Source organism: Clinocottus analis, unplaced genomic scaffold, assembly GCF_023055335.1.
Source record: "Clinocottus analis isolate CAN_PGR_092001 unplaced genomic scaffold, fCliAna1.0.p SCAF_11, whole genome shotgun sequence".
Classification (NCBI taxonomy): Eukaryota; Metazoa; Chordata; class Actinopteri; order Perciformes; family Cottidae; genus Clinocottus; species Clinocottus analis.
This window is the reverse complement of record NW_027175832.1, coordinates 20,115,329-20,125,320: the sequence shown is the minus strand read 5'-3', so window position 1 is coordinate 20,125,320 and position 9,992 is coordinate 20,115,329. Positions and strand designations below refer to the sequence as shown.

The 9,992-nt window shown below is 45.0% G+C and overlaps 1 protein-coding gene across 1 annotated transcript in view; it reads left to right on the top strand.

Annotated features, from left to right (window-relative positions):
• pitrm1 (pitrilysin metallopeptidase 1) overlaps positions 1–9,058 on the top strand; it is a 12,341-nt gene extending 3,283 nt beyond the window's left edge. The window contains exons 7-27 of the mRNA XM_068571563.1: positions 167–327; positions 1,028–1,154; positions 1,240–1,328; positions 1,471–1,599; positions 2,210–2,323; positions 2,483–2,579; positions 2,829–2,963; positions 3,054–3,192; positions 3,608–3,724; positions 3,822–3,951; positions 4,574–4,694; positions 4,794–4,870; positions 4,989–5,154; positions 5,246–5,346; positions 5,462–5,582; positions 5,768–5,818; positions 7,126–7,238; positions 7,350–7,472; positions 7,999–8,144; positions 8,401–8,503; positions 8,609–9,058. Of these exons, the coding sequence (XP_068427664.1) occupies positions 167–327; positions 1,028–1,154; positions 1,240–1,328; positions 1,471–1,599; positions 2,210–2,323; positions 2,483–2,579; positions 2,829–2,963; positions 3,054–3,192; positions 3,608–3,724; positions 3,822–3,951; positions 4,574–4,694; positions 4,794–4,870; positions 4,989–5,154; positions 5,246–5,346; positions 5,462–5,582; positions 5,768–5,818; positions 7,126–7,238; positions 7,350–7,472; positions 7,999–8,144; positions 8,401–8,503; positions 8,609–8,702 (2,454 nt within the window). The 3' untranslated portion in view covers positions 8,703–9,058. The remainder of the gene's footprint in view (positions 1–166; positions 328–1,027; positions 1,155–1,239; positions 1,329–1,470; positions 1,600–2,209; positions 2,324–2,482; positions 2,580–2,828; positions 2,964–3,053; positions 3,193–3,607; positions 3,725–3,821; positions 3,952–4,573; positions 4,695–4,793; positions 4,871–4,988; positions 5,155–5,245; positions 5,347–5,461; positions 5,583–5,767; positions 5,819–7,125; positions 7,239–7,349; positions 7,473–7,998; positions 8,145–8,400; positions 8,504–8,608) is intronic.
• Positions 9,059–9,992: the final 934 nt, after the last annotated feature.

The window sequence follows — 9,992 nt, the reverse complement described above, 5'->3', positions numbered from 1 at the left end:
ATAAGTCAGTCTTATTTATTGCAAAAACACACAACACACAGTTACAATTTGGTGCTGTCGATGAACTTCGGCTTGAACAAACACTGGTGAGAAAGGGAGGGTTGGATTAAACTGACAAACGCAAACACACAAAAATCCAAAGGTGAGGTTCTGTGTGTTCTTGCAGTCGGACAACGAGCTCGTGTACGCGCAGCACCTGCAGAACAAGCTGTACCCGGACCACACCTACGCCGTGGTGTCGGGCGGCGAGCCCCTCGCCATCCCCGACCTCACCTGGGAGCAGCTCCGGCAGTTCCACGCCACGCACTACCATCCCAGCAACGCCAGGTGCGGCGCCGCGGGGACGTCTTTGTGTAGAGTTGTGGCGTTTGTCGCTCGTTACGTGTCGCCAACGTCTGTTTATTCGTAGAGGAGCAGAAAGTCCTTCCATCACGCTGCTGTCAGGCCGCATCATAAGCCGAGCTCGCAGAAGACACTTTAAAATAAGATAAAATAATCCTTTATTAGTCCCGCAGTGGGGAGATTACAGGATTACAGCAGCACTGCTCACAGTAAATAAAGATCAAGTAATATAAACAAACAGAACAGTAATCATAACTGTAAGAAGAATATTAAATATACAGATGGAATGCGAGTAAAAATGTGTATGAAAGTTTTGCACCAGGTAATAAATTAAATTGTTTTGTGGCCTAATGAGGGCTCAGCTTATTGAGCTTATTATATGATTAACACTTTAATTACACTCATGTGGTGCAATATGAATACTTTTAAGTACTTCATGTACTTTTTTTTATTCAGTCTGTATATTCAATTTAATATTGCTACTGTATTCTTCCTCTTTACTGTTTTATTGTTACTTGATTTGTCTTTATCGTGTGTCTCTTGCGGGTAATTGCTGCTATAATCCTGTAATCTCCCCACTGAGAGACTAATAAAGCTTTATCTCATCTGATAAAAAAAACAAAAAGCCGTGACAGCACATGACTCGTGCAGCTTTTATGTTTCATTTTGATGCGTTCCCCTTCAGGTTCTTCACGTATGGAGATTTGCCTCTGGAGCAGCACCTGCAGCAGATCGAAGCCGAAGCTCTGAGCAAGTTCCAGCGCATCGACCCGAACACCGAGGTCCCGCCGCAGCCGCACTGGAGCAGCCCGGTAGGTCCACAGCGCCTCCAGAGGTTCACGTGAAGGTGGGTGTGGCCTCACGGCGAGTCTCATGGTTGTTCTTCCTCCCCTCCAGAGGGAAGACCACGTGACCTGCACCCCCGACGCTCTGGCTCCAGACCCCGCCCGGCAGGACACGCTGTGTGTGAGCTACCTGCTGGGAGAGTAAGACCACGTCCATGAGATGCCGCGGCGTCCTCTGGTTCTTCGCGTCGTCATCGTCGTTGGCGGCTTCTCAAACGGTTTCTCTCCCCTCCGGTGCTTCAAAAGTCTCGTCTGACCTCCTCTTCTGTTCTCTCTCTTGCAGCATCACCGACACCTTTGAAGGATTCACGCTCAGACTGCTGTCGTCGCTGATGATCTCTGGGCCCAACTCTCCGTTCTACAAGGCGCTCATCGAGCCCAAGATAGGAAGCGACTTCTCCTCCGTCGTAGGGTGAGCTGAGAGACGTCGGTTCCTCTGTCGGATAAAAACAAATCCTCTTTTAAGGGAAGATTTGTCTTGTTTTTTACGTAGATTTCCAATCGGTGTTGATGGTAAATGTAGTCGTTTCTATGTTGACCGAGAAAGTACAGCCTACATGGACCAGAATGCATTGCATCGGCCATATCCTCTTGCTCGTGGCCTCGGCATCTCTCCGCTATACGGTCATGGAAAACCTGGAAGTCATGACATTTTTTAATTAAAATGGGTTAAAAGTCATGGAAATTAGGTTAAAAGTTATGGAAATTGGGTTTAAAGTCATAGAAATTGGGTTTAAAGTCATGGAAATTGGGTTTAAAGTCATGGAAATTGGGTTTAAAGTCATGGAAATTGGGTTTAAAGTCATGGAAATTTGGTTAAGTCATAGAAAAAGGGTTTAAAGTCATTAAAAGGGTTGAAAGTCATGGAAATTGGGTTTAAAGTCATGGAAAAAGGGTTTAAAGTCATGGAAATTTGGTTGAAAGTGTCCTCAGACGTCGGACGCCCCGCATAAGAAGCTTTACGAATGTTTCCCATCACGTGTTCGGCGCCTGGGCTCTTGACGTTCTCGGTAACTCGTCAGGTACGACGGCAGCACCAAGGAGGCGTCGTTCAGCATCGGGCTGCAGGGAATGAAGGAGGAGGACGCGGGGAAGGTGAAGCAGATCATCAGCAGGACCCTCGATGACATCATAGAGTGAGTCCAGTGTTGCACAATCAATGTTAGTAAATAACATCAATCTGTGTAGCTCCTCCCCCTTTCTGCAGGAAGTCGTCAGACATTTAAAATCACAACCTCATGTGCAAAAATACTTCTTTCAACTTGCGATCTGATAAGTATGAATTCCTCCTCCAGGGTGGGCTTCGAGCAGGAGAGGATCGAGGCGCTGCTGCACAGGATTGAGATCCAGATGAAGCACCAGTCCACCAACTTCGGCTTGTCCCTGGCCTCGGTGAGCTCACTGGAACGCAGCCGCAGCCGCCATGTTGGTTTGTGTGGACGTCCTGTTGGATTGTTTCTATGATTGTAGATGCCGTCCTTCTTCTTCATAATCCATGTTTACATAAAATCATGTGCTCGTAAATGAAACAGAGAAAACAGAACTAACAGGAAGTCAGAGGACGATGCACTGCTGGGTCTTGACTTCCTACAGTGTGTGTTTCTAACTTGTGTGTGTGTGTGTGTGTGTGTGTGTGTGTAGTACATTGCGTCATCCTGGAACCACGATGGCGACCCCGTGGAGCTGCTGCAGCTCAGCGACAGCGTGGCTAAGTTCAGACGAGCGCTGGAGGAAAACCCTCGCTTCCTGCAGGACAAAGTTCAGCTCTACTTCAAGGTGAAGGAGGGCGGGGACTCACTCTCTCACTCTCTCACTCTCTCACACACACTTATCTCTCACACACACACTCTCTCTGTGTGTCTGCAGGAGAACACACACAGACTGACTCTGTCCATGAGTCCAGACGAGTCGTACTTGGAGAAGCAGGCCAAAGCCGAGGAGGAGAAGCTCCAGAAGAAGATCTCCGCTCTGTCCGACGCGGACAGGAAGGAGATCTATGAGAACGGTACGGCCTTCACCTGGAGGGGGGCGGAGCCTCTTCCAACAGATTATTTAATGCTCTAACCTGGAAGTCATGACATTTTTAAATAAAAATGGTTTAAAAGTCATGGAAATTGGGTTTGAAGTCATGGAAATTGGGTTTGAAGTCATGGAAATTGGGTTTGAAGTCATGGAAAAAGGGTTTGAAGTCATGGAAATTTGATTGAAAGTGTCCTCAGACGTAGGACGCCCCGCATAAGAAGCTTTACGACCTGTCGAAGAGGAGGATCCTGTTTCCTCTTGTCCTTGAAGGCTGGAATGAGCTTCTCTCATGTTAATATCCTACAAGGACGGCTAATAGACATGAAGTATAACGATTTACATCGTCAGTTTGTTGGATTTCCGCTCCGTGGACTGTGACCTGATCAAACTGTGTTCAGGTCTGGCGCTGCTGGCGGCTCAGAGTCAGACGCAGGACGCTTCCTGTCTGCCGGCGCTCAAAGTGTCCGACATCGAGCCCACGATGCCCTTCACGCCGGTTCAGGACGGCACCGCAGGTACAGCAGCCCGCCGCCCACAGCCGGTCCAGTCCAGTGGCGCAGTGATTGCAGCGTCGTGTGTGTGTGTGTGTGTGTTTTGTCGTCGTCTGCGCAGGCGGCGTGCCGGTCCAGTTCTGCGAGCAGCCGACCAACGGGCTGGTGTACTTCAGGGCGGCGTGCAGCCTCAACACGCTGCCGGAGGACCTCCGGCTCTACGTCCCGCTCTTCTGCAGCGTCATCACCAAGTGAGGGAACCGGTCTCACGGCACCAGAACCAGACCGCCAGACCTTTTGGTCCTGGCCTTTTTACGAAGCACTTTGCTCAATTAATGCAGTTAAACTTGCTTGTTCCTTTTATTTATTTATGAAACTCAATGACTTTTGTCACCCAAAATCACAAATTTAGCCCCAGAGGGCTTTACAATCTGTACACATACGACATCCTCTGACCTCTGACCTTCGCATCGATCCCTCGATCAGGATGGACAGACGAACGATAGATGAGCAACATAGTTCCAACACATTCAATGCTTACGACAGAAACGATTCATGTGATGGTGAAGTTACGACTTCCAGCGGATAGAAGGAGAGACGCTGGATTAGTGGAAGAGTTTGAGCCTCCGATTGACCGACGTAGTGGACGTCTGTGACGGGGCCGCGCCTCCATGTCGGCATTTTACCTTCTTTTTAAGATGAGATCAGTGTAGTTATGAACAATAAACCCAGCTGTGATCAACGCAGATGATGAATAATCAAGTCACAATGTACATTAGTCCCCAATAATCCATGCGCTTTAATCCAACGTGAGATTGAGACGGACAGACGGTTTCTTCCCAACATGCAAAGCGGTTTTCTGTGTGTGTTCAGGATGGGCTGTGGCGCTCTGGACTACAGGCAACAGTCCCAGCAGGTGGAGCTGAGGACGGGGGGCATGTCGGTCTCCCCGCTGGTGACGCCCGACTCCACCCAGCTGGACATGTACGAGCAGGTGGGTGGAGCGACGCCGCAGAGAGGAAGCCCATAATATCCAGTGTGTGGCGTGAAGACAGATCAGCTCGTGAGCGTCCGGGTGTCTCTGTGTTTTCAGGGCGTCCTGCTGTACTCGTCCTGCCTGGAGAGGAACCTCCCTCACATGTTCCAGCTGTGGAGCGACATCTTCAACAGGTGCGTCCTCCACCCGCAGCTTCTACCGGGTTCAGTCGTGGACTCCTGCTTCTGCAACACGGGGAACGTTTTCCAGAACCCAGACGATTGTTCCTCCTCTTCTTGTTTCCTCCCGCAGCCCCCGCTTCGACGACGAGGAGCGCCTCCGGGTGCTGGTGATGATGTCGGCGCAGGAGCTGGCCAACGGCATCCCCGACTCGGGTCACATGTACGCCATGATCCGCGCAGGGAGGCACCTGAGTCCTGCCGGAGAACTCAACGAGGCCTTCAACGGGATGGAGCAGGTACGGAGGCGGCGGCGAGGTTTCAGAACGCCGACTTACAACGTGAGCGATCGTGGAAAAACGTCCAATTTCACTGTTATTTGCACCTCAGGTGAAGTTCATGAAGAAGATAGCCGAGATGCCCGACCTGAACAAAGTCATCCGAACGTTGCCCACGATCAAGAGACACCTGCTGAACCCCGACAACATGAGGTGGGTCAAAGTACACCTGCCGACGTAGTAATACTTCAAAGTACCTCGAGCGCCGCGTGCCGCTTCGGAGCCGGTGTTCAGGGGAACATTTATCTGAAGTCTCTCGTCCTCTCAGGTGCGCCGTCAACGCGACGCCGCAGAAAATGTCCGACGCGTCGGCGCAGTTGGAGAGTTTCATGAAGGACGTCGCCGGGAACAGAAAGACACGCAAACCCGTCAGAAGCAACATCATCGAGGTGAGAACTTACATCTCCATCGTGTCAAATATTTATCCTTCCAATAGCTAATGCTAAAGAAAAGCAGCGTGCTCCGCCTTGTAATGAATTTAACGAGTCAGACTGTGGAAGAACAATAATCGAGGCAGATTACGTGTCGTATTGTTCATCAAGTGAAACTATATTTTTGTTTTCCTCCGTTGAAGCGGCCGATTGACCCCACGGGCGCCTCCGGACTGAGTCGGAAGCTCATTTCTGTAAGTTCACTCCTGTAGATATGAAATATATGATTTAGGTTGCATTGAAAAGGAGACAAAATAAAGGTAACGATACGATATTATCACGATATATTGAGTATTGTGATTTATTACCTTTTTTTTCAATCGCAAATTGTCCCCAAAGGAAAAATGTCAACAGATTTGATCCTCATGTTTTCAGTCTCTTCATCTCAGTTGTCGAGCAGACAAACTGAACCGTTTGTATTACGTTAAAATGATATAATGAATAATCAATACTTGGCTTTTATGTATCGCTACAATATTACCACACAAAATATCGTTATACTATGCTGTATCAAGTATTCTGTCTGGAATAGTGGAGGACACACACCTTTACCTCCACTATACATGAACCTCTTTACCTCCACTATACATGAACCTCTTTACCTCCACATGAACCTCTTCACCTCCACTATACATGAACCTCTTCACCTCCACATGAACCTCTTTACCTCCACTATACATGAACCTCTTTACCTCCACTATACATGAACCTCTTTACCTCCACATGAACCTCTTTACCTCCACATGAACCTCTTTACCTCCACATGAACCTCTTTACCTCCACTATACGTGAACCTCTTTACCTCCACATGAACCTCTTTACCTCCACATGAACCTCTTTACCTCCACTATACATGAACCTCTTTACCTCCACATGAACCTCTTTACCTCCACATGAACCTCTTTACCTCCACTATACATGAACCTCTTTACCTCCACTATACATGAACCTCTTTACCTCCACTATACATGAACCTCTTTACCTCCACTATACATGAACCTCTTTACCTCCACTATACATGAACCTCTTTACCTCCACTCTACATGAACCTCTTTACCTCCACTATACATGAACCTCTTCACCTCCACTATACATGAACCTCTTCACCTCCACTATACAAGAACCTCTTTACCTCCACTCTACATGAACCTCTTTACCTCCACTCTACATGAACCTCTTTACCTCCACATGAACCTCTTTACCTCCACATGAACCTCTTTACCTCCACTATACGTGAACCTCTTTACCTCCACTATACATGAACCTCTTTACCTCCACATGAACCTCTTTACCTCCACTATACGTGAACCTCTTTACCTCCACTATACATGAACCTCTTCACCTCCACATGAACCTCTTCACCTCCACTATACATGAACCTCTTTACCTCCACTATACATGAACCTCTTTACCTCCACTATATGTGAACCTCTTCACCTCCACTCTACGTCAACACCTGTTCATCTCTTGTTTTATGATTTTTTTTAAATTTTCTTCTCAGGAGCTGAATTTCCAGCCGTGTCAGATGAAGACGTTCTTCCAGCTTCCCTTCCCGGTCAACTTCGTCAGCGAGAGTGTTCGCGCGGTCCCGTTCGCCCACGAGGACTACGCCAGGTAGAACACACAGACACACACACACACGGACACACACACTTTGTAGTGTGTGTGTCTGTGAGCACGTCCTCAGTCCGACGTCTTCGTTTATTTTTGCCTCCTCTTCCTCAGTTTGGGCATCTTGGCGAGGATGATGACTGCAAAGTTTCTCCACGGGGAGATCCGGGAGAAGGGCGGAGCCTACGGGGGCGGGGCCAGGATGGGAGGCGGCCTTTTCACCTTTTACTCGTACAGGTAGGCAGCGGCAGCGCTGACATTAAGGAGTTTGAGGATGAGCTTCTGATTTTGAACAACTAATCATTTAATATTTAGTTGTTTTTTTTTTGGTCGTATTTTATATGGTTTTATTTTGTTATTTATAATTTTTTGGGTGAATTTTTGGAGTGCTCATATTTTATGATTGTCATTGAGGAACATCTCAAGTAGTTATTCCTAATAAATAATAATAATAAATAATATATATATTTATATATTTATTGATATATATATATTTTTTTTATTATTTATATATATATATATATATATATTTTATTTATATATAAAAATATATATATTTATTTAATTTATATATATATATATATGTATATATTTATTTAATTTATTTATATATATATATATATATTTTATTCCAGCTTCCTTTTGCTTTCTTTTTCTAACCTTTATATATTTGAAAGATGAATATATTTGGGTTTCTGGCATTCTAACATCGGTCACGTGAGTAAGCGGTCCGTGAGTGAACAGGAGCGTCTCGTCCCCTCAGGGACCCGAACTCGGTGCAGACCTTGTCTGCGTTCCGTCGGGGCGTGGACTGGGTCAAGTCGGGCCGGTTCACCCAGCAGGACATCGACGAGGCCAAACTGTCGGTGTTCTCGGCCGTCGACTCGCCCGTCGCCCCCGCGAGAAAAGGTGAGGCTCCTCCCACAATGTCAGCTCTCCTTTCTTGTTTACGAGTCTTCTCTTTCATATCATCACAAGTTAAGAGTCCTTGTTGGTTCAAATACGTCACTTTAGTTGGAAGAAACGCCCTTTGCAAGTTTGGGATCAAGAGAAAAATAGAAAAGATGATTTAAGAGACTTTGCAGACTTCACTCGTGTGCGCTTTTGTCTTTTTTTGTCGTCTTTTTTGTCGTCTTTTTTGTAATCGCTGCTTGATGCGCTGCAGGACTCGGTCGCTTCCTCAGCGGCGTCACCGACGAGGCGCTGCAGGAGCACCGCGAGAGGCTCTTCGCCGTCTCTCACAAAAGCCTGCTGGACGCAGCCAGAAGGTAGCGCGTTTTAAAAATATATATATTATTAAACGTGAGGTGTGATTGGGAGCCGACATGAGACGAGAGTTGAGGTGTTTTTCATCTCTACTTGTTGCCCTGCAGGTACCTCGGTGCCGGTCAGAGGACGTGCGGCGTCGCCATTTTGGGTCCAGAGAACGAGACCATTAAAAAAGATCCGTCGTGGATCGTGAAATGATGGAAGTATTGTCTTTATATACTTATAAATAAACAAAGGTCATCAGCTATAGTGTATCATGTAGGTTCAAACTTCTCTTTTTTTGAAATGCATTATGTTGTGTACATAATTAAGGAAAACGTGATGTTTGCGTTACAGTATTATATTTGGAAAAACTAAACTTGAGTCGGCTCTTTGTTTGTTTTTGTTGTGTAGTTGTTGTTTTTACACACACTGACTTCTTTTGACATTTATACCGTGAAGTTTTGGGGATTTCTTTCCTCCATCCTATGCTCCAACTTCTTACTTTTTTCAACATACCATGACTTTTTGTGTCATTATTCACTTTTTGGGGGATTTTTTATTTTTTTACATACACTGATTTCTTTTTGATACAGAATGTTTTGTTTCTACATCGTAAATTACAACTTTTCTTTTTTTCCTGACATGCTATGACTTTTTGCGACATTATTCACTTAAAATATAATTAACATATATACTTTATATATACATTAAATATATATATAATTATAATAATATATATGTATATATTTATATATATATATAATTATAATAATATATGTATATAATTATAATATATATAATTATACTAATTTATATTATATATATTATATTATATAATTATTATTAAATAATAATTATATAATATATAAAAATATGTGAATGAGCACCCCTTTTTAAACTTCCGTCCTTCTTTTTTTTCCCGACATGCTTTTTGTTGGAGTTTTTGAAGTCATCTAAATAAATATCTAGTTTCATCTTCCTCTTTTTCCATTGCGTTGTAATGACGTCTCCCGTCCAGCGGATGGCGCTGTCACATCACGTTGAGCCAAGTGAGCGAGTCTCTAAAGTCGTTTGGTGATCAACTTTTTATCAGGTGACACTCACGTTTTATTAAATGTTCCACGTCATGAAAGTGTAACTTCACAACTTTTATTGTTATTTTCTTTCATAAAGTGCAAACCTATATATTTATTTCATTTTGCATTAATACTGTCAGTGTTCCTATAAGCAGCTTTTATAATTGCCATGACGTCGCAAATTACATCCTCTCTACGCTCCTCTTCTTCTTCTTGTCGTCCTCTCTTCTTCTTCTTCTTCTTCTTCTCCTTCTTCGCAGAAGGCAGTCCTCTGCAGGAGGAGCATCCTTCTGGTCTTCCTTCGCTGTTTCAGTAGAAATCATGTGACGACAAAAAAAAAAAGAATAATCACAGAAAGGTTTTAAAAAGGTTTGACACAGTCCTTTCAGACCGACCGTGGAGAACCTTTTTAAATTTAAAAATATATATC